The 23355-nt window shown below is 40.1% G+C and overlaps 3 protein-coding genes across 5 annotated transcripts; 2 read left to right on the top strand and 1 right to left on the bottom strand.

Annotated features, from left to right (window-relative positions):
* The first annotated feature begins 253 nt into the window (after nt 1-253).
* Nucleotides 254-1309, top strand: LOC114354022 (helicase POLQ-like). Its single transcript, XM_028306289.1, has 2 exons — nt 254-447; nt 1148-1309. Exons 1-2 carry the CDS (start codon nt 268-270, stop codon nt 1307-1309), a joined length of 342 nt encoding a protein of 113 aa, XP_028162090.1. The 5' UTR covers nt 254-267.
* A 494-nt stretch (nt 1310-1803) lies between these two features.
* Nucleotides 1804-14654, top strand: mus301 (mutagen-sensitive 301). Of its 3 annotated transcripts, none has more exons than XM_028308032.1 (16): nt 1804-2809; nt 3108-3286; nt 3583-3774; nt 3854-3935; nt 4207-4406; nt 5320-5465; nt 6373-6534; nt 6978-7147; nt 7550-7742; nt 9319-9485; nt 12398-12552; nt 13345-13440; nt 13521-13612; nt 13691-13883; nt 14210-14344; nt 14471-14654. In XM_028308032.1, the coding sequence occupies exons 1-16, from the start codon at nt 1930-1932 to the stop codon at nt 14540-14542; spliced, it is 3114 nt and encodes a 1037-aa protein (XP_028163833.1). In that variant the 5' UTR covers nt 1804-1929; the 3' UTR covers nt 14543-14654. The 3 variants fall into 3 exon arrangements, with proteins under 3 accessions (XP_028163833.1, XP_028163917.1, XP_028163991.1); XM_028308116.1 differs by lacking the exon at nt 12398-12552 and adding an exon at nt 10212-10366; XM_028308190.1 differs by lacking the exons at nt 12398-12552; nt 13345-13440; nt 13521-13612; nt 13691-13883 and adding exons at nt 10212-10366; nt 10481-10576; nt 10657-10748; nt 10827-11019.
* A 390-nt stretch (nt 14655-15044) lies between these two features.
* On the bottom strand, nt 15045-17859 carry LOC114354492 (ribosomal RNA-processing protein 8). Its single transcript, XM_028306933.1, has 6 exons — nt 17652-17859; nt 16765-17470; nt 16423-16597; nt 15595-15831; nt 15344-15455; nt 15045-15206 (listed from the first exon to the last, which is right to left on the bottom strand). Exons 1-6 carry the CDS (start codon nt 17718-17720, stop codon nt 15105-15107), a joined length of 1401 nt encoding a protein of 466 aa, XP_028162734.1. The 5' UTR covers nt 17721-17859; the 3' UTR covers nt 15045-15104.
* Between the last annotated feature and the right edge of the window lie 5496 nt (nt 17860-23355).

Genomic DNA, 23355 nt, shown 5'->3' with positions numbered 1-23355 from the left:
TTTAATGCGAAAAGAACATATTTAGTTTTTCACCCTCGGTAACATTTGTCATGGAATGACCCTAAACTAAGCAAAAATGTTTGCCTGTACAGTACAGTGAGGTAAACGGGTTGCGTTAATGTTCTCCGAAAAATAAGGACGCTGCGCGGGCGCTGGCAAGATAACGATAACTCGAAAGATGTTAATGTGGGGAATCCCTTACTTAAATCGCTAGATACTTAGGTATATCTTTATTTTGTTCCACCAGAAGACATCCAGATAGTAGGCATGAGTGCGACGATCGGCAACCTACCCGAGATAGCGGAGTTTCTATCGGCGCGCGTATTCGAGCGTCACTTCCGACCCGTGGCGCTGGCCGAGTTCGTCAAGCTGGGAGACTCGCTGCACAAACTGGTGGCTAATGATGATGGAGTGGACGCCGTGCTGGAGAGGCAGCTGGCTTATGATGTGAGTGATACTACCTACTTTTTCTTTCTTTATTACTAAAAAAGAAGGTCGGGCCGCATTTTTAGGGTGCTATGCTGCATTACACGTGCTGCAAATGTCATTTATGTTGTGTAACCACACAAAACCGGGAAGCCCTGTATTTCACCAGATGGAAAGTGATGATCAGGCCCAAGCAAAATCGAGCTTCACCCGGAATCCTCAACTACATAGGAACTGTCAGATCTCATCCAACTACCGAAATACAACAGCACTGTAAGCATTGCCCAAAGAAGAAGAATACTAATTCGGGAGTCGTCGTTATATCATCTACTGCTGGACAAAAACCCCACAGATATCCACAACGACCGATAATGCGCTCCACACATTCAGGTGCTTTCCGGGGACAGAAGCAGGAAACTTCTCGGAAAGCGACCACATACCGGAAGACGTAGTGTAGGCAGACCACTAATTCAGAAAACCAACGATCTCTTGAATTCAGTCTTCTTCTTAGTCGGGCACTCTTACCAGAGTGGTCGAGGTACGGTGTGGTGTTCGATGTCATCTCCGAGGGTAGCTCTCCAAGCGACGTGCCTCTATTTCCGACTTCGAATTAATGAGATGTGCGATATGGAAGTCATTGGGGGAGGCCTACGTTCCAGCAGTGGACGTCCTGTGGCTGAAATGATGATGATGATGAAGTAAAAAGATAATTCGTCGGCAGTACTCGTCGGCGGCCACGACGATGGATCCAGACCTGCTAGGCGGGCTGGTATCAGAGGTGGTGCCACGCGCCAGCTGCCTGGTGTTCTGCCCCACCAAGCGGAACTGCGAGAACGTTGCGGCATTGCTGTGCAAGCTGCAGAGAAGGTATTCAGAACTTTAAAGGCAGTGGGAATACAGGGTGTTAGGTAAATGGGTATATGAGCCGACACTAGCCCATGTTAACATGGGCATATAAATGGTATGGTGAAGTCAGAAAATTGATATCTTCATTTTAATTATTTTAATTTTCATACAAATCGGATTTAATAAAATTTNTTTTAAATTTATAATCAAAATCTGGTCTGTGTATAGGTAAAGTAAAAAAAATTAAAAGACAACGGCAAAGGTCAGTATTTTTACTGTGATGGTAATGACGTTTAGTGCGTGTTTTCTTGATTATCGAAATAACTTGAAGTATTTAATCAATATGGATCATGGCACCTTATGTGGAAACTTGTATGAATCGTTATTCAGAAGTTTAATTTACCAGAACTACAACAGTTTTTTTTTTATCGATCGGAACATAAGTTTTTTACTGTTTCGCGGATTTACCCATGAATTAAAAAAAAAGATTGAAATGTCAAAAGTTTTGTCAAAACAACAATTAACAATAATTTGCGCACGAAAACAGAAACTTTTTTCAGAAATTATTAGTATTTTGCCGGCATTTTACTGGATTTATACAAAACTTACCATTATTATTATGAAACATGGTACCATAAGTATAATTCAAATAATAAAATGAGCTCCAGGCATGAAAGTGTTCAGGAAAACACTTCTACACCAAAACGACGTCGACTTGGTACAGGTAGAATTTTGAGGCTGAATAAGACTAATAAAGAAAACAGTTTTCTACTTTCCAATCATAGCCCTATTTATCGAAGAGTTACTGCTACTGTTAGACCTGAAGTATGTGAATCACCACCATTGCCTTCTAACCAAATCAAATATCTGCATGATTCACGAAATAGCAGTTCCAGTGACATCCCATCATCCCCTGGAGTTTTTGAGAAGAATGACGAACATTGGGAGTCTTTATCATCGACTAACCTGGATGATTTGTGTAAGAGCGAAGTTTCAGCTCATAAAAATGTGTCTGAAATTGAAGACATATCGGATGATATGTTTCAGTCCAGATTGGAGCAGGAATCAAGCCAGGTAAAACCAGAATCTCAATTAAATGTACCTATAGGCATTAATCAGACTGATTTTGATACTCAGCTCAAAGAATCAAGTTTTATAAGTGGTAGTAAGTTGTTAGATTTAAGCCTAGAAACAAAATCAGAAGAGAATCAAGACATGAATGAATTATTAACTTCAAAATATGAAAAGCATTTTAGAGATAATCTTGAGGAGAGTTTTGAAATGGTTAATCAATCCATTTGTGGTATACAAGAAGAAACTAAGAAATCAGACAGGAGCTCATTATTTGTAACTAGGGATTCTTTTTTACTTGATATAAGAGAAAGTGGTATGATAACAAGTGAAAAAAACAGTAATCATGAGTTTGTAAAACCTAAGACTCCTATGAAAGACATTAACAGTGACAATGGGTTCTATGGGCTGCCGATAGTAACAAAAAGCTTGTTCAAGACATACAGGAATATTGAAAAGTTTTATGGTTAGTATTAACATTAATCCTTTTCTTGTGATCTTTTTTGAAATTTTGATGAAGATATGACATTTATCACATGTAAAGTAAATTACTTGAGACTTCATTTTAAATCCTGATTAAGACAGCATATTCTGTAACCTATGGTAAACTTTACAAATCTCCAGCATCTATCTAGCACAATTACATTATTATTATTGGTTTTGGGCCTTCATTTGCGCCATCTCGACCAGGTTTGATCTATTGTGGCAGCCCTTGTAGCACAATTACATACTATGGGTCACTTATTAGGACTCTTTTTTTATAGACTGGCAAGAAGAATGCTTGAACCTTGATGCCATTAAAGAGAGACGTAATCTGATCTATGCGCTCCCTACCAGCGGTGGCAAGACTCTTGTGGCTGAGGTGCTGATGCTCCGGGAAGTATTAAACAGGAAAAAGAATGCCCTATTTATCCTTCCCTTTGTAGCCATCGTGCAGGAGAAGGTAAATGTACCTAATTATATTTTTTATTGTTCATTAATTTCTACTCAGAAATCAATAAGTACCTATCTATACTAATATTATAAAGAGGAAAGATTTGTACCTATTTTTGTATGTTTGTAATGAATAGGCTCAAAAACCACTGAACGGATTTTGATAAAACTTTACAGTATTATTGTTCATAATCCAGAATAACATATAGGCTATAATTTATGACTATATGTGACAAACGAAATTTCACGCGTGCGAAGCCGCGGGCGGAAAGCTAGTAATTTATATTCTTGCTTGGTTTGATTCAGATTTGGGCCCTATCACCCTTTGCAATAAAGTTGGATTTTCTGGTGGAGGAGTATGCAGCAGGAAAGGGTCACTTGCCTCCCAAAAAGAGGAGGAAAAAGAAGAGCATTTACATAGCCACCATTGAGAAGGGGCTGGCTTTACTCAGAAGCCTCATTGAGTTGAACCGGCTAGATGAACTTGGGCTTATTGTGGTATGTTTTAAAGTTCTTTTAGCTTTGTCTTTCACCACACAGTTGTTCTTTACATTATTATAGGTGTCATTTTTTACAGGTAGATGAGCTACATCTAATAGGGGAACCAGGTCGAGGTGGGACCTTGGAAATTCTGCTCACTACTGCCATGTTTGCTAGCAGTAAGTATCTTGGTAAATACTTGGAAATTAAAGATAGGTTTAGGCCTGCTCCACACTAGCGTCTTTCGAACGTCGTCGTATCACCAGCGTCTGTGCAGCTTTCGCTGACGCCAACGCTAAGCACAGTCAGGTAAAGGTGTTACGTTACTTGTCCGAAAAAAGCGACACAGCGCGGGCGCTGCCAAGACGATGACACTCAAAAGTTGCTAGTGTGTTGGTCCCTCTCTCAAATCGCAAGATACTTAGGTATATCTATATTTTATTCCACCAGAAGACATCCAGATAGTAGGCATGAGTGCGACGATCGGCAACCTGCCCGAGATAGCGGAGTTTCTATCGGCGCGCGTGTTCGAGCGTCACTTCCGACCCGTGGCGCTGGCCGAGTTCGTCAAGCTGGGAGACTCGCTGCACAAACTGGTGGCTAATGATGATGGAGTGGACGCCGTGCTGGAGAGGCAGCTGGCGTATGACGTGAGTAATAATAAAATGAAGTACTCAAAATCAAAATCAATCAAAATCAAAATTATCTTTATTTGTTTAGACTAATTAAATTAGTTCTTGCAAATCGTCAAATGCTCTTAAGGAGCCTATACATGTCTCATTCTTTTTTTGCCCTACCAGCGCTTCGCTTCGCTACTCACAGACAAAAGAGAAAAAGAGAAGTTCATTAAAGAGTTCATGTTGTGTAACCTCACAGAACCGGGAAGCACTCGGCCTGAATGACGACATGATGGAAAATTATGATCAGTCTGAAGTGGAATCGAGTTTCACTCGAAAGACCAAAGAGCAACTGGCTATCACTCCTCCGACTACCGAAACACAATAAAATTCGACTCAACTGTTCCAATACTAATCCAGGAGTCGTCGTTATAACATCTATAGCTAGAAAAAGGCTCCACGGATTTCCACAACGATCGGACCTATGCTGCCCGCATCCAGGTGCTTCCCGCAACCAGCAGTCCTCAAGTGGCCTTGGCCACCAGCCGAAAACATAGTGTAGGCAGCCTCTTACTCAGAAGACCAACGGTCTGTCAGAAGTCTTCTTCTTAGCCAGTCGGACACTCTTGTCAGAGTCGTCCCGGTTACGCTGACTAGGTACACGGTGGGGTGTTCGATGTCATTTCCGAAAGTAGCTCTTTTGGCGATGTGCCTCCATTTCCGACTTCAGAAGTAAAGAGATGTGCGATATGGAAGTCATTGGGTGAGGCCTAGTTCAGCAGTGGACGTCCTGTGGCTGAAATCTTCTTCTTCTTTTTTTCGTGTCGACAACAAACCTACACAGTGTCAGCCCAAAACTCCACACAAGAGTAGCGTTGTCAGTAGCACTCATCAAATCCTCCTGAAATGATGATGATGATGAAGTCAAGAGATGGTTTGTCGGCAGTATTCGTCGGCGGCCGTGACGATGGATCCAGACCTGCTAGGCGGGCTGGTATCAGAGGTGGTGCCGGGAGCCAGCTGCCTGGTGTTCTGCCCCACCAAGCGGAACTGCGAGAACGTTGCGGCATTGCTGTGCAAGCTGCAGAGAAGGTATTCAGAACTTAAGCTTCTTATAAATAAATAAATAAATCCTTTATTTAACCAAGGCACGACCAAGGTTACAACTTATTTTGCTAGTGGTCCCCAAACTAGGTTACACCTGTCTCTTGGGGACTGGAGTACGAGGCTTGAAGTTAAATAAGGCAGTGGGAATGTTCTCACCATCGTTCGTTCGTTCGTTCGTTTCAGCCAAATGACGTCCACTGCTGGACAAAGGCCTCCCCCAAGGTTTTCCACAATGAACGGTCCTGCGCTGCCCGCATCCAGGCTCTTCCCGCGACCTTTACCAGATCGTCGGTCCACCTAGTAGGAGGCCTGCCCACGCCACGTTTTCCAGCCCGTGGTCGCCACTCGAGAACTTTCCTGCCCCAACGGCCATCGTCTCTACGAGCTATGTGCCCCGCCCACTGCCACTTGATTTTAGCAATTCTGCGAGCTATGTCGGTTACTTTGGTTCTCCTACGGATCTCCTCATTTCTGATTCGATCACGCAGGGAAACTCCGAGCATAGCCCGCTCCATCGCCCTTTGGGTGACCTTTCACCATATTTTAAAGTTAATTCACTTGTCAAAAATAATTAAAATTATGAACTTGGTGTGCTCTGTAAAGGGCTAGATAGAAGAAAGCTTTGCATTGCAGCAATAAAATGTGACCCTTGAAGCCTCAGGATTAATCTTTTCATAAAAAGGTCAGTCTTCAATTAACTCTGAATCACGCTGCATCATTTGCAGCGTATAGTAGCCATTTTGTTTTAAACCTTATTCCAATAACAACGAAAATTTTTCTTGCTGTGCCTATCAAAAGGCCCTAGTCCAGCACTCCTGAAGTACTTTATTTACCAATAACTTACAAAATTTGAAAAATAACCGAACAGTTTATAGGATTTGTGTTCTTTCAGAGAAATGACATTGCACCGGACAGCCGATCGTGTATCCCTCGCGAGCGCGTTGCGCGCTGAAGGTGCCAGCAGTGACTTAGTAAAGTCCGTCCGCTACGGAATCGCCTTCCACCACGCCGGGCTCGCTGGTGACGAGAGAAGTCTGCTGGAACAGGCTTTTAGGTAAAAACCTTTACTGAAAGTTTTGGAAGTCCTTTGTCACAGTCAACACAAAGATACAAGGTACAGAAGAACCTAGAGGACTATCTAAAAGCCTTGCATAGTCCTTTAGGTTCTTCTGTGCCAGTGCCTTTCTGCCAAAGAGGCAATCGTATTTTGGTGCATCATGTCTGCCAATGTCGTATGGACTTGGTGTATTCTTAATTCCAAGAAATGTATGTAACTTTATGTGGTTAACTTTTGAATTAGTACTGTAATACCGAACTGGGAACCAAGACCAACTTTCAAAATCAAATCAAAATTATTTTATTTAGTTTTAGACCAATATTTTGGCACTTAAGAACGTCAAAAATAAAATAAAAAAGGTAGCCCTTTAGAGGCACTTTAGATGTCTCCTATCTTTTGGACCCTACCAGGCTTGCCCATAAACTACTTTTTCTAAACAGAAACGGCGTAATCTCGGTCCTATGCTGCACGTCAACTTTAGCCGCGGGTGTGAATCTACCCGCAAAGCGCGTGATCGTGCGCGCGCCGCTAGTAGGCCGCGAGTTCATTACGCTGGCTGCCTACCGCCAAATGGTAGGCCGGGCGGGCCGCGCCGGCGTGTGCGAGGAAGGTTGGTTATATTTTTAATGATTTATTGAATTAACATGCATGATGCTGTTGGAAAGTTGAGTGTATGAAATTATTAAGATTTTTGTTTTTATGTAGGATTTTGCATTTTTTTTTTGCAATATTCGCGTACTTATTTCTATCTAAACGGTTTTGTAGCGTATTTACCTTTCCTATTTACAATGTTAGGCTGTGGCCATATTATAAGTATACGTTACCACATTTAAGGCACATGAGCGTAATTTTCATCACATTTTTGAAGCGAGTTTTCAACGTTCCAATCAAGTTTAGTGGCTTCAACTTTAGTAGTTGTGCATAATGATAAATAAGCAGTTCAAAACACACGTCACACTTTACGCCAGTCTAGCCTCAGCCTTAAAAGCTTATTTAACGTGACTGTAATCAGGTGAGAGCATTATAATCTGCGGCGCGCGCGAGTGGCCGCTTCTACGCGGCGTGCTGCGTGGTGGATTACTTGCGGCCGCGTCGCAACTGGCATCCGCTGCGCCTGCGCTCGCGCTCAGCGCGGCTGCGTTGAAACTGGCTCACACACGCGTGGGACTGAGAGAGCTGCTGGCCAGGACGCTGCTAGCGAGGAGGTAACTGTTCATAGCGACTGGTACTATACAGGCATCATCAAAATCTGCGGCCGTTACTATGCGGCGTGCTGCGTGGCGGGCTGCTAGCGGCCGCGTCCCAGCTGGCACCCGCTGCGCCTGCGCTCGCACTCAGCGCGGCTGCGTTGAAACTGGCTCGCACGCGTGTTGGACTGAGACAGCTGCTGGCCAGGACGCTGCTAGCGAGAAGGTGTGTTGATAACGACCGGTACTATACAGGCAGCATCATAATCTGCGGCCGCTACTATGCGGCGTGCTGAGTGGCGGGTTACTTACTGGCTCACACGCGTGTCGGACTGAGAGAGCTGCTGGCAATCACGCTGCTAGCGAGGAGGTAACTGTTGATAACGACTGGTACTATACAGGCATCATCAAAATCTGCGGCCGTTACTATGCGACAAGCTGCGTGGCGGGTTACTTACTGGCTCACACGCGCGTTGGACTGAGAGAGCTGCTGGCTAGGACGCTGCTAGCGAGGAGGTAACTGTTGATAACGACTGGTACTATACAGGCAGCATCATAATCTGCGGCCGCTACTATGCGGCGTGCTGAGTGGCAGGTTACTTACTGGCTCACACGCGTGTCGGACTGAGAGAGCTGCTGGCCAGGACGCTGCTAGCGAGGAGGTAACTGTTGATAGCGACCGGTATTATACAGGCAGCATCATAATCTGCGGCCGCTACTATGCGGCGTGTTGCATGGCGGGCTGCTAGTGGCCGCGTCACAACTGGCACCGGCTGCGTCCGCGCTCGCGCTTAGCGCCGCTGCGTTGAAACTGGCTCACACGCGCGTTGGACTGAGAGAGCTGCTGGCGAGGACGCTGCTAGCGAGGAGGTAACTGTTGATAGCGCCCGGTATTATACAGGCAGCATCGTAATCTGCGGCCGTTACTATGCGACGTGCTGCGTGGCGGATTGCGGCCGCATCGCAACTGGCATCCGCTGCGCCTGCGCTCGCACTGCGCGGCTGCGTTGAAACTGGCTCACACGCGCGTTGGACTGAGAGAGCTGCTGGCTAGGACGCTGCTAGCGAGGAGGTAACTGTTGATAACGACCGGTACTATACAGGCGAGAGCATCATAATCTGCGGCCGTTACTATGCGACGTGCTGCGTGGCGGGTTACTTGCGGCCGCGTCACAACTCGCGCCCGCTGCGCCCGCGCTCGCGCTCAGCGCGGCTGCGTTGAAACTGGCTCGCACGCGCGTTGGACTGAGAGAGCTGCTGGCCAGGACGCTGCTAGCAAGGAAGTAATTGATGTTTGATCTTTACCCAAATAAAAAATATTTTCATTGGTTTTCAAATTGATATGACCTGGTTAAGTGGTAAATATGCTGTCATATAACTAAGGCAAGGGCACAAATGCCAAATCTGAATTGTGCACGAGTGATCGCTTTGACGCAGCTATCTTATACCACCCATTCGTTAACAAACATTACGAAAATATTACCACTACTGCCACAGGCAACATTTACTGCTGCAACCTGGTAGCTAAAGCTAACTGTGATTGGAGATGCTACGAAATTAACGAAAAGAACTCATACAATCGTCATCTCAACAGTTCGGAAGTGGACGTGAAGCAGCTCTGCGACGATTCCATTCGCAGCCTCATCCAGTCGGGCGCTCTACAGGTAGCGGGCGGAGAAAGAGACCCTGACGATACTACGTGCTACGTGCGGGATGACGACGAGTTGGTCGTCAGCAAGCTGGGTCGAGCGGCTATCAAAGGTTCGTGCTGTGTTTTGACTGTAGTAAGGCCCAGAACACACGGTGAAACGCAGTTGACCAGTTCAAACCGGTTTCAAACTGGTCGCGTCGTGTGGTATCTCAACGGACGCTATGGCAGAACTCAAAAGTAACTAGAAGTTGCAGTATCGTTGCAGTAGCGTTTCACCGTGTGTTCTGGACCTAAGGGTTAGAATTACTGGTTACAATGCCCTGACCAGATCGTCGGCATCTCGAAAGGGAGAAGCCAGCCTATATCTTCTGGTTCTAGCACTTTTCTGCCCCAAGGGCCATCAGTTCTTCTCGTACAGAAATATTCAGCCATTACGATGATGTTAAGTCGACGACCTGATAAAGGTCAGGAAGGCGCTGGATGCAGACCGATACCAACCGTGCGATGTGGAAGTCATTGGGGGAGGCCCATGTTCAGCAGTGGACGTCCTGTGGCTGATATGATGATGATGTTAAGGCGTATGTTCAAGAAGAATTATGCATGAAAGACACACCATTTCGAAGTTTGCTGACCTCAACCATTTGTAGCTAATTGTGTACAAACTGTAGTGATCACAAATACAAAACGATTTACCCCCTTACTAATAAAAAGTTACACAGTTGTTGAGCACTGTTTTAAAATGACATTTCCATACTAAACGTCACTTTAAAACACTGTTCAACGAGCGTGTAATTTTTATTAGTAAGAGGGTTAGTTAATAATTACTTGTTGGCTAGGATGCATGGATCTTAGCACCGCCAAACAGCTGCTTGAAGACCTGAAGGTGGCTTCGCAAGGCCTGGTGCTGATGGGCAGCCTGCACCTCATCTACCTGGTCACACCACATGACGCGGCTAGCATCAGGCCCGACTACAGGCATTATTACACCTTGGTAAGGTTCAGAGCCCGTTCTAACACTCACTGATATATCGAACACCAGCAGACAGTGACCGAGTTATTTGGGGTACCTATAGCAGTTTGTAGTTATAAATCTTGTTTGTTTTAGTATGGGACTCTAGATGAAGAGGGCTTGCAAACGGCAAAAATACTGGGAATCACAGAAATGAACGCCATCAGGATGATGACCGGAAAACCTATTACGGTAAGTAGATTCAGTTACCATTTATCAAGGCTTTCATAAAATAAAATTGCGGATGATTTAGTTTTCGAATGTTATTCTAGAATGTTCCGGAGCGAGTGTTGTGCCGGTTCTACTTAGCGCTGATGCTGCACGACCTTTGGAAACAAGTTCCCTTTCCAGCAGTTGCAGATAAGTAAGTTCTCCATAATTTGGCCATGTGTTTATAATCTTTGTATTGACTTTGCTCTTGAATCCTTAAATATGTCTTCAGATACTGTCTCCCTCGTGGTACAGTGCAGTCCGTAATGGCAAGTGCGTCATCGTTCGCGTCGTGCGCGCATAAAGTTTGCGAGGAGTTGGATTTGCGCTGGTTCACACCGCTCATGCAAGAACTAGCATCTCGCCTGCAGCACTGTGCAGCGCCAGAATTACACCAGCTGATGGAATTGCCAGCTGTTAAAAAGGTACATAGATTGTAACTGCTATAAGCTACGCGCACAATCAAGTTTCTAACTGTAAAGAAANACGAAGTTGTCTAACCTTCCGCCAAACACCTGTATGTTACGGTAAATGTGATAAATTGAAAATTACGAAAAATCGCCGGTTATTATTAAAAAAGTGATAAATGTGAAATTATTCATAATAACCGGCGATTATTCATAATTTCACATTTATCACTTTGACCGTAACATGTATAAAACTAAATAGGCGGCTTAGGGCCGCCGCACCTATTTTTATTACCAACCTATTTTTCACTTTAAATCAAAACAATATGTTATGGGCATGCATTATGGAAAAGTAATGTTAACAAAAAACAGTTTAAAGTCATTATGCCAAATTATAATAATATATGACATCAAAATGTGTATCTGTAGTCTGTACACAAGCGCTGTACACGAGCCGGTGTTCTCTTTTTATGATATTTGTTAGTATTAAGGTTACATTATTAAATAATCATTGATAAATGTGATTAATTTATCACTTTTACCTTTTTGTGTACTTTTTTGTCGGTAATTATTAATAATAACCGGCGATTTTTCGTAATTTTCAATTTATCACATTTACCGTAACATACAGGTGTTTGGCGGAAGGTTAGATNTAACTACTTATTTACCTCTCAGTGGCTTGAGGCAACTTAAAAAGTACATTCTGTGTTTTTATTATTATTTAGGCAGTTAAATACTGCACAGTATTTAGTACACCATTTTCTTCCATCATACACAAGAATACGCGCGCGTGAGTCAATGTTCACTTGTATGTGAGGCCTTGTCGAATAGTATCCTGTAGGTGGGCCATCGTGCGTTTTTTGTTTTCGATGTAAACTCGCAGAGATGAACAGGCCTGACACTACGCCGATTCGATTTGGCCGATTCTTCATACAATTTAAAATCGGGCACAACTATCGGCCAACTAAAAATCAACGGTGTGCGCCTACTCTTAGAATTACTGGTTACGATGCCCTGACCAGATCGTCGGTACCTCGAAAGGGAGAAACCAGCCTGGTTCGAGCACTTTTCTGCCCCAAGGGCCATCATTTCTTCTCGCACAGAAATATTCAGCCATTATGATGTTAAGCGGACGACCTGATAAAGGTAGCAGAAAGGCGCTGGATGCAGGCTGCGACAAATCGTGTTATGTGGAAGTCATTGGGGGAGGCCTATGTTCAGCAGTGGAAGATGATGATGATGATGTTGATTGTTGAAGCGTATGTTCAAGGAGAATTGTGCATGAAAGACACACCATTTCGAAGTTTGCTGACCTCAGCCATTTGTACCTAATTGTGTACAAACAGTAGTGATCACAAAAGCAAAAAGATTTAGTCAATAATTAATTGTCGGCTAGGATGCATGGATCTCAGCACCGCCAAACAGCTGCTTGAAGACCTGAAGGTGGCTTCGCAAGGCCTGGTGCTGATGGGCAGCCTGCACCTCATCTACCTGGTCACGCCGCACGACGCGGCTAGCATCAGGCCCGACTACAGGCATTATTACACCTTGGTAAGGTTCAAAGCACGTTCTAACCTGTCATTATTACACACTGTAAAACAGGGTTCGAAAATATCCGATATTTATTATAAATATCAAAATATCGGATATTTATGATATATATCCGATATATATCAACTTTGATATATATCAAATTTGTATGAAAGCTATACTATTATTTTATTGTATTATTTATGAATACCATTGCAAATGTGTCACATAAACATGTTTTTAATGTTTTTAAAACTTAAAATCAGACAAATAAAGCAAAAACATAAAATCTTCTTGTAAAATCGGCAAAATCAACTAAAAAACAAAAATCTTATGTGAAAAAGTACAAATACAGTTACAAATTTTAAAAATTGATATATAGCATCAAAACCGGCTGGATATATATCGGATATATATCCGATATATATCAAGATATATATCCCTCGATATATATCCTCGAACCCTGCTGTAAAACCCTGGTTTTCCTAAATAAATAAATAAAATAAATAAATAAACACTTGCGGATAAAATCAGGCTCGGTTTTCTTTCATCAAAACGGAGATATAACAACACCAAAGTACACTAAAGTCATTAAATAATAAATTTTTTATTTTTGTTCCTTGTTGTTATAATTACCCGTTACAAATTGTGACTTTATGTATTTTGTAAAGAGAGAAATAAATAAAGTTATTATTAAATAATAAATTGAAACCATTAAAACAGATCGACCATGCTTCCCGTTCAACTACCCTCCACGGAAATCCTTCCTCTGTGTTATATTGCCATAATTATAATGTGTAATATTTGCTTTAGTATGGGACTCTAGATGAAGAGGGTTTGCAGACGGCAAAGATACTTGGCATTACAGAAATGAACGCCATCAGGATGATGACCGGAAAACCTATTACGGTAAGTAGATTCAGTTACCATTTATCAAGGCTTTCATAAAATAAAATTGCGGATGATTTAGTTTTCGAATGTTATTCTAGAATGTTCCGGAGCGAGTGTTGTGCCGGTTCTACTTAGCGCTGATGCTGCACGACCTTTGGAAACAAGTTCCCTTTCCAGCAGTTGCAGATAAGTAAGTTCTCCATAATTTGGCCATGTGTTTATAATCTTTGTATTGACTTTGCTCTTGAATCCTTAAATATGTCTGCAGATACTGTCTCCCTCGTGGTACAGTGCAGTCCGTAATGGCAAGTGCGTCATCGTTCGCGTCGTGCGCGCATAAAGTTTGCGAGGAGTTGGATTTGCGCTGGTTCACGCCGCTCATGCAAGAACTAGCATCTCGTCTGCAGCACTGTGCAGCGCCAGAATTACATCAGCTGATGGAACTGCCCGCTGTTAAAAAGGTACATAGACTGTAACTGCTATTAGATACGGGCACTATCAAGTTTCTAACGAAATAAACAAGTGGTCCAAAATGGATGCCTTGAAGAGCTCCTAAAGTGCAATACGTATAATGTAAATTATATCGGGTAAGTCTCTTCTAGCGTACTTAGTTGGTGATACGCCTGGATGCTTAGTAGGATTGAAGTTAAGGTCAATTGACTTTTTTATTTATTTAGGCTGAGTTGCGTCATCTTACTATAACAGTATATACGGTGTTTTATGGAGTTTGGCAGACTTTTGACGCTAAAGTAAGATGGTGCAACCCAGCCAAGTGTTTTATTTACAGGCACGCGCTCTGCAACTGATGAGAGGCGGTTACAAGCGGATCGAAGACGTGGCGAAGGCTTCCGTAGACGACCTAGTGGGAACCGTAGACCACCTGTCTAGGACTGCCGCTACACATCTCATCAGTGCTGCTAGGGTATGTTCAAATGATAGGGATAATATAGCGAGAGTTCGTGAAGAAAGAGATGAAAAGACTGGACGAAACTGTAAGATTGTTTTTGAAAATCAGGCGAATACTCTATTGTTTTTACCTTTTTTCCAGATGATGCTGATAGAGAAGGTAGAAAACCTCAGGGCCGAGGCTGAGGACGTCATGGAAGAGCTTAACTTGTGATAATCATGATTAATGTGATAGTAAACTATTGAACCAAGCATTAGGTCAAATCGAGAAAACAAACATGGATCTTATTTAGGCCTTTTTCTTTCTATACTGAAAGGAAATTAATGTAAAGTAACAAAACTACAACTTGATTTCTTATCTGTATAAAATTGTCAATGGATTTACCAATGGATTTGTTTTTGTTACCAAAAGTTTGTTCATAAATGCATTCATTTTTTTCCACAATTATTTTAATTTTAAAACAAATAAATTGGCTCATATTATATTATTAAATTATTATCATAGAAAAAATAATTGAAAAATATGTTTAAATGGAAATAATAATGAGATAATGATAAAATAATTTTATCAGATTTGAGAGCTGTAAATAATGTAGTAAGGGTAATAAATATGGAAAATGTATTTTGTCAAAGATGTAAATATTACAAATAAATCAGTTTATGAAATGAATTTTTTTCCATTATCTCGTTCATCATGTTGAAAAAAAAATACTGCATAGAATTGAATTCTAATTCTTTATTGTCAAAAAATAATTTACAATAATGTACATATTTAATCACCGTTTTTTATACAAACAGGGTTTGAGTGTCAACGTCGGTAGTTTGGATTTCTTCGCGGGCGGGTCGCGCACCTTTGTGAACTCCATGAAGAAGAATACCTAGTGGAAAATTACTAGTTAGTATTTTAACATTTTAAAAATTAATTTTACTTTTTTCAATAGGTTTACGGTTGGTACACTAGGGGCTCAAACTGAATAATGAAAATAATGCTATGGGTTTTATTGATGAAACTCACCTGATGGCTTTTGTCTAGGTTCTTGAGCTTGAAGCCGAGACGCTGGACAAGGTCTGTAAAGTTTTCCACCTTGTCAAAGCGACTTTCCACTTCTGCTATAAGAAGATGCCCACTGAAAAAAGTTTATACTGTTATTCTAGTCAAGATACTTTAAAATTAATTACTAGAGTATTCATTCAAAATCTTATAGTCATTTATTGTAATAATCCTTTAAATATTGTATAAAATATTTCCAGATCCCAACTACAAACCCAACTTTCAACACCCTATTAGCTTCCACAAGGTACTGCGTTAGGTCCGTCCCCATCAGGGCCAGGCAGTACACGGCGGCATCCACGGAATCGCTTAGCAGCGGCGTATGCGCCATGTCGCAAGCCTCCACGCCCGGCACACTCGCTACCAGGTCGAAGGACCGAACAGTCTGTTGGACCCTCTTAGAGAGGGCAGCTTCACCGCAACCCATGTCTGCTATGACGTGAGTTTTGGGCCTGGTAACAAAGATATTTAGTTTAAAAAACAGATATTTATTGTGCAGTGTAGAAACCGACAAAGAAATACAAATGGGATCAATAAATTACGCAACACGTTTATAAAAAAAAATAAAAATAAAAATAAATGTCTTTGGACATTTTACACTGCGCTTCTAGTCCCAAACTAAGCAAAGCTTGTACTATGATGTACTAGACAACGGATATAAACATACTTAAATACTTTTTTTTTTTGTAAATACATACTTATTATACATAGAAAACACCCAGTCCAATACAAACAAATATGTTCATGCACACAAATGTTTGTACTGTGCGGGAATCGAACCCGCTACCTCCGGAATAGTAGTCCGTTTTGAACCACTACACCAAACGGCCGACAAAAGGGGGAGGTGGACCAAAAGGCAATGATCATGAAATTCGTATGATGTAAATTATGGATGCCTCCCAATATAGATGGTCTTATGGAAACAATCTCTTCCAGACAACCCTGGGAGAGAACAATGTAATGTTCAGATAGGTAAGGTTTTTTCTTTGTATGCCTCATCAAGTGTTCTCAAGCAACATGGTTTTTTAAAACATCAACCTTACATTTTAGATATCCTTTTGACTATCAAGTCTAGTGGATTCACTGGCCATTTCTTCAACTGCTGCTGGTATCCTTGGTGGTAAGTGTGGAATGCCTCTGGGTCTGATTGGAACAACTGCTGTGCTTCGGATCCTGATGTTGTGTACAGTTTCTCATTTAGGAACCTGAATTGGGCAGCTAAAAGAAACAATAATTTTCAGTTATTATTTTTTACTTGGCTGAAGTAATTTCTAGTGTCAATGTATATCATGATACTAGGAGCATACTAGAGCACAGGATGGGTAAGAAATTTCTGGAGGTTTAGCCAAAAAAGAAAAGAAAATTTAAATAGTAATTACATTAACCTTTCAGCCGTTCCAACATCCTTTGTCTAAGGTTCTCTCCACTAACATTTATAGGGTTTCTGTTGGTTCCTACTTGTAATAATTTTCTAAACTTCTCTTTCTTTTTATCGACTTTAGTCATATAAGGAATTGTCTTTGTTTCAGTTTCTGGATCTTCGTCTTGGTTTGCTTTTTTCTTCTTCGTTGGCACCATATTTGATGAATCGTGATCATCATTGAATTTCTTCTTTTTGGGTTTGCTAGGGTTACTGATATCAATACCATCGTCTATGCTTTCCTGCATTTGGCTGTCATTTGCAGAAGTGGATTCATGGAGTTTTGCCTTCCTTTTCTTGGACTTTTTCTTAGGCTTATCTAAAGAATTTACTTGCTTACTATCACTTCCTTTTGAATTCCCATTGAACTGTGGTTGATTATTATTTACACTAGTTTTAATGGGGCTGTGTTGCTGTTCGTTTGGTGCTATATTTGGCTGCTTAGCAATCTTCTTCTTTTTATTCTTTACAGCACTGTTGTTTCTGACCTGATTTTTGAAATCACTTGAACCATTTATATTTGGCTGGCCAAGTGCGCTTTTGTTTTTGTTAAATTTTTTCTTATTACTTTTAGAATGTTTCTTATTATTTTTCACACCTTCAGTTCTCGTGTCTTGTTTCGAGTTTTGTGGAGGCTTCAACTGTTCAACAAACTTCTTTTCTTTTTTGTTCTAAAAAAAAATTATAGGTTAGTTACTGAGACCAAATAATTTGATACTAATGTTATGTTACATTTAAATATAAACAAAAACATTTTTATTAGAATTGATACGTTGAAAATGTAGACGTATTACATGTATTCTATCTACCTAAGGCATTGGAAATTCTGTAATAAAATGTAAACAAACCAACCTTGCTTGTTTTGCCAAAGTCAACATTACTCTTTGGTACGTCGTCTTCCCAGTTTGGAATTTTAAACATTTTGCTTATGAATATTTCAATCAATTCGGCTTACATAAAATACTATTGCCGCCGTTATTCACAAAAAAATACCTAAACATATCAAAACATAACCTAACTTTTATGCGACTGACATGCGAATTCTCACTCACAAATGTCAACGTCATTATTTTGTGACCACACTTCTGTCAAGTTGACAATGCGTTTTGTTCTTAGTTCCATAACTTATTATTTCTTGTTATTTCTACTTAATCATGAAAAAAAAAAAATATAGGGTGTTCAGAATTGTTTTACCACCGGTTCGATACGTTGCCAAAATTCGTGAGGCGTTTATAATAATAATAATAATAAAGCCTTATAAAGGACCGGGCCACTTTTGACCCGTGAGCTCCAAAGCGTACAAACATAATAATAATAAAATGTTTATTGCCATTAAATCAATGTACAGAGTATTCTTATAACTAGCGGCTTCTGCACTAAGCATAGCTTGTGTCGCAGGAGCCTTTTAGTTTTTACAAGAAGATCTTTACTTTGGGGTCTGAGAACACACAAGTCAGGCAATTTATTGCTATAAGAAATTAAGATTAAAACATAATAATAATAGTAACAAAGCTTACATTAATGATAATGGTATTAGTCTCTATTAAAGGATGACAAGTAAAATTACATCTTAAGTAATTATGTAGGTAGGTATTNGGTTAGATAACTTCGTATTATATTCGTAGGGTAAGTGCGCTAGTTTTCGTCCAATTATAATTATCGGAGTTGCCAACTTTGTGATGCGAAATGAATATCTTAAAACACCCTTACTCATATGTTATCATATGTCGTTTTAGTTCTTATATAGTCTACTTTACGTTAATATTATATGACAATAAGTAAATACCACGGGTTTTTTATAAAAAAATATTTTATGCAAAAGAGGCGATTTCACTAGTTTTCGTTCTAGTGCACGCTAGTTTTCGACCACTGTGTATAAAAAAGGGTGCAGTTGAATTATTAACTTAAAACCATTTCTACAATACAATAACTATGGATTGTGGTATATCATTTGAAAGGTAATTTTGTTAGCTTTCAAACAAATGATATCAAAAAGATTTAAATAAGCTTCTTACCTAAATTTAGGAAAATATTGCAATAGGTCGAAGGATAAATGGACGAAAACTAATCAACAGAAATAGCTAATTTTAATTTTCGTCCACCCCAGTGCTTGTTCATGGAGTCATGGATGAAAACACAACAACGCTTAAAGCTGTTTTTTGTTTTCGTCCACATCTTTTTAACGGTTTTTATGGGTTAATTACTGTTAAAAAGTGGACGTAAACTAAAATGTTTTATGTAAGGGTTTCCGTCCACGTGGACGAAAACAAAAATCTTGCAAAATTTTTATGCTAGTATTAGTCCACTTAAATTATCTAAGATTTCCATACAAAAACTAATAAACCCTTAAAATAGTGTTTATTATGCTAATAATTAGACATACGTGCCAATAACATTACGTAAAGTAGCTAAAACCACAAAATATAACAGAAGGTAAACTCCATACTAAGCGCGCTCGAGCCACGCACACATAGACACCGCTCACGTACGCGTTATTAAGACTGTCTTGGACGAATGCAAGGCGCGACTGCGTTCGCTTGAGTGACGCTGCTCACGCGTTCCTAAAATTATTTTGTTTGTGCGAAAATTAGTGAACAACAAAAAAGGGGTATTATAACATTTGTTAAGTAGACGGTTGCTTACACTCAACATTAATAACTAAATTTTCGTTTTTGAAACTAACGGTTGATTCCGGGAGGTAAGTAAGGTATTTATTTGTATTTCAATAGTTCGTTTAACGTTGACAAATTGAAAGCCAACTCAATTATTAGGAATATCGAATTGTTTTAGAGAGGTTTTAGGAATTATTGGATAATAGTGTCAACCACTCAACTAAATACTACTTCCTTCTCGTGTATTTGTTTGCAAACTATTACTATAATAACGTACTAAATATAACTGTATAAGTATACGTGGATATCTGTTATTGTCTTTCTTCCATAGTATTAAGAGTAACATTTTTCTATCATAACGAAATAAACGCAACACATGACAAGACAACCCTAGCGCGACGGCCGAGCGTGCGCGCGAGAGAGGTATGCAAAGCGAGGTACATACATTAGTTTACCTTCTGTTATATTTTGTGCTAAAACAGTAATTAAACATACCATAAAAGTTCCCTACCGGCACGTTTTTTTCTAACTTGACGACGTTTTCCATTCACAAGTGTGCAGCAGCAACAACCGTAGTTTTTTTTGGAGTTATTACTTGTCAAATAACATTTTCATGCAGGCAGAACTGTTACTTAAATATTACAGATTGTAACAAGTCCAAACTTGCACGGAAAGTTAGGTTTGTATTCTAATTTTCCGTATTTTATTATTATTTTATTATTACAAGCTTTAATATTATTATTGACTACACTTGTTAGTATGGGTGGGACAAATCTTGCAACTGAATTTAAGACCCCTTCTCCACAACCGATTGAGCTGAAATTTGGTATACTTATGTAAGTACGATGACAATGCAATATTATGGTACCATTGAGCTGGTCTGATGATGGAGTCAGGAGGTGGCCATAGGAACTCCTAAACGAAACGGCGGAATCGCATCGAATTTGGGTTCTTCGGATGTGTCTTTTTGAGCACTTTAGTGCTAGATGATGTCCAGGGTCCTGATGATGGAGTCAGGAGGTAGCCATAGGAACTCCTAAATGAAACGGCGGAAACTTATCGAGTTTGGGTTTGTTGGATTCGACTTCCTGAGCACTTTTATGATGGCCCTTGGGCCTTTTAGGATGGCCCTTGGTCCACCCCCTAAGCCGCCTATTTAGTTTTATACATGTTACGGTCAAAGTGATAAATGTGAAATTATGAATAATCGCCGGTTATTATGAATAATTACCGCATGATTTGGTAAATGTCATTAATATAAGGTCATTTATGTGTGTATAAAACTAAATAGGCGGCTTAGGGGTGGCCCAAGGGCCACCCCCGCCGCACCTTAACCTATTTTTCACTTTAAATCAAAACATTATGTTATAGGCATCATGGAAAAGTAATATTATGCCAAATTATATTAATATAGTTATGATATCAAAACGTTCAAAAGTTTGGCTGTGCATGAGCACGTACACAAGATTTTGTTCTCTTTTATGAAATTTGTTAGTACTAAGGTTGAATTATCAAATAATCACTGTTAAATGTATCACTTTTACCGCGACTGTCGGTAATTATTCATAATAACCGGTTATTGTTAATAATTTTCAATTTATCACATTAACCGTAAGATACACACATAAATAATAATAATAAAAAAATGTTTATTGCCATTAAATCAATGTACAGAGTATTTTTATGACTAGCGGCTTCTGCACTAAGCATAGCTTGTGTCGCAGGAGCCTTTTAGTTTTTACAAGAAGATCTTTACTTTGGGGTCTGAGAACACACAAGTCAGGCAATTTATTGCTATAAGAAATTAAGATTAAAACATAATAATAATAGTAACAAAGCTTACATTAATGATAATGGTATTAGTCTCTATTAAAATTAAAGGATGACAAGTAAAATTACATCTTAAGTAATTATGTAGGTAGGTATAGGTATATAATTAAAATCTATTTATTATTCTTATTAATAGCCAACAAAATATGTAAATTTAGTTGTGTGTTGGGTGATATGTGTTGAGTGTTGTGTGTAAAGTGTTGTGAGTGTGTGTGTGTGTGTGTGTGTGTGATAGAGGTTTCTTAGTCTTTAAGTAAGAAGGCATTCTGTGTCCGGGTAATCAAGGTTTTTAAGCCAAGATTCTATTTCAAGTTTGGCCTGGCGAGTTGTCAATGTTTTAATTTTTAATTTGCGGCAGATTTTATTGTATAAAAACGGTAACAGAGAAGTAGGGTGACGTTTGGCAAATTTTGTGCGTACTGTTGGGACCGGGATCTTGAAGACTCGTTGCTTACACAGCTTTTCGTATTCAGGAGACTTGAGGGTGATAGTGTGCATGCCAGTGGCAGCCCGTAGTATGAACAGCTGACGGACTCTCAAGACTCCTGCATCTGAATATAGCCGATCTGTATTGTACTTGAAAGGTTTCTTTAGCATTACTTTGAGAACTGCCCTTTGGGCTCTTTCGAGCTCGATCATTAAGTACTTAGCAGCTCCTCCCCAAACTCTTATACAGTACATCAGTAAGGATTGGCAAAGGGTCTTATAAACTAACAGCAGAATTTCCTTTGGGGCCGAGTTTCTTAAGTTTTTCATGACGAATATCATTTTTCGGGTACGAACAGAAAGTTGGGAAATGTGTTCTTTGTAGGACAAATTCTCGTCTATGGTTATTCCTAAATATTTTATGCTACCTACCCTCTCTATCTCGTCACAAGAACAACTTATTGATGTATTTTGTGTGTGCGCGTGTAGTTTGAGTATGTTTGAAGAAGGTGGTTGTGTACGAGCTGTCATATGAAACGCTATGTATTTTGTTTTCTTGGCATTAAGTGTTAGCAGGTTGTTTTTTAGCCAATCAGTAACTACTGTCAAGCCACGTTCAGCATTGTCATATGCGATTTTCCAGGAGGCACCCTGAAAGAGCAAGACCGTATCATCGGCGTAAAGAAGCGTTTCTGCACCTTCAAGCTGTAGTGCTGGGATGTCACTCATGTACAGTGTAAATAAAGTGGGTCCAAGTATACTGCCTTGAGGTACGCCGTATTCAACTTTAACCTGATCACTAACTACCGATCCCACTCGAACACACTGTCTTCGATTAGAAAGATAGCTGGAGAACCAGTCGAATGCCAAACCTCGTATGCCCACTTGGTATATTTTGCGAAGGAGTATAGGGGTCGAAACTGTATCAAAGGCTTTGGCTAGATCGAGGAACACGCCCAGACAAGCCTTGTTGTTATCTAGTGCATTAGAAACTGTATTAGATAATAGCATTACAGCGTCTTCGGTGGACTTTCCGCGTCTAAAACCAAATTGGTTATCAGGTATTTGATTATTGCTCTCAAGGAACGCGACAATTCTTTTGTTTACCAACTTTTCTAGCATTTTCGAGAAAATTGTGAGTAAGGAAATAGGGCGATAATTAGTGGGCCTGTACCTTTAGAGTCAACTTGAAGATATTCCAACGTAGGTATCAATTTGATATCTTAAGTGCCACTTGTGGTCTAAACTGAATAAATGATTTTGAATTTGATTTTGTTAATATCGTCAGACTAATGGCGCGATGGCGTTGGGACCAATGTTGGGGCCAGTGTGTGCGTGCAGCTGGCATAAGACGAAAGGTTCAACAAATTAGTATTAAAAATTAATTAACCAACGGCAAGTGGAAAACAAGTAATTAGTACAAATTATTATTTATACACTTCTTGATTTTTTCTCCACCTTTTTGGGGTGGGTTATTATATTTGTTATGCGGGCCTCAGCCAAGCATTATTATACCAAATTAATCGTAAGTTTCCAAATAGGTATTGACATTGGATACGTAATTATATTACTCTTTATCGCACTCAACTTTTTATCAACAACCATTGGAATACCTACAGCATCATTAGCTTATTATCACGGTATTATTATACATTTTCAGACTTTAAAAGTAATTCAGTTCAATTTGC

Source organism: Ostrinia furnacalis, unplaced genomic scaffold (assembly GCF_004193835.3).
Source record: "Ostrinia furnacalis isolate ACB-3 unplaced genomic scaffold, ASM419383v2 OfSCF0049, whole genome shotgun sequence".
NCBI classification, from domain to species: Eukaryota; Metazoa; Arthropoda; class Insecta; order Lepidoptera; family Crambidae; genus Ostrinia; species Ostrinia furnacalis.
The sequence above is the reverse complement of the archived record's forward strand: the minus strand, read 5'-3'. Positions and strand labels throughout refer to the sequence as shown.

Excerpts from the sequence above, each read along its gene's own strand:
- mus301 (XM_028308032.1), top strand. The coding sequence starts at position 1,930 with ATGAGCTCCAGGCATGAAAGTGTTCAGGAAAACACTTCTACACCAAAA. Across the intron at positions 4,407-5,319 it reads AGAGGCAGCTGGCGTATGAC|TATTCGTCGGCGGCCGTGAC; the intron begins GTGAGTAATAAT and ends GTTTGTCGGCAG. Across the intron at positions 12,553-13,344 it reads ACAGGCATTATTACACCTTG|TATGGGACTCTAGATGAAGA; the intron begins GTAAGGTTCAAA and ends TATTTGCTTTAG.
- LOC114354022 (XM_028306289.1), top strand. The coding sequence starts at position 268 with ATGAGTGCGACGATCGGCAACCTACCCGAGATAGCGGAGTTTCTATCG. Across the intron at positions 448-1,147 it reads AGAGGCAGCTGGCTTATGAT|TACTCGTCGGCGGCCACGAC; the intron begins GTGAGTGATACT and ends ATTCGTCGGCAG.
- LOC114354492 (XM_028306933.1), bottom strand. The coding sequence starts at position 17,720 with ATGTTTAAAATTCCAAACTGGGAAGACGACGTACCAAAGAGTAATGTT. Across the intron at positions 17,471-17,651 it reads ACTTTGGCAAAACAAGCAAG|AACAAAAAAGAAAAGAAGTT; the intron begins GTTGGTTTGTTT and ends ATTTTTTTTTAG. Across the intron at positions 16,598-16,764 it reads GATGTTGGAACGGCTGAAAG|CTGCCCAATTCAGGTTCCTA; the intron begins GTTAATGTAATT and ends TGTTTCTTTTAG.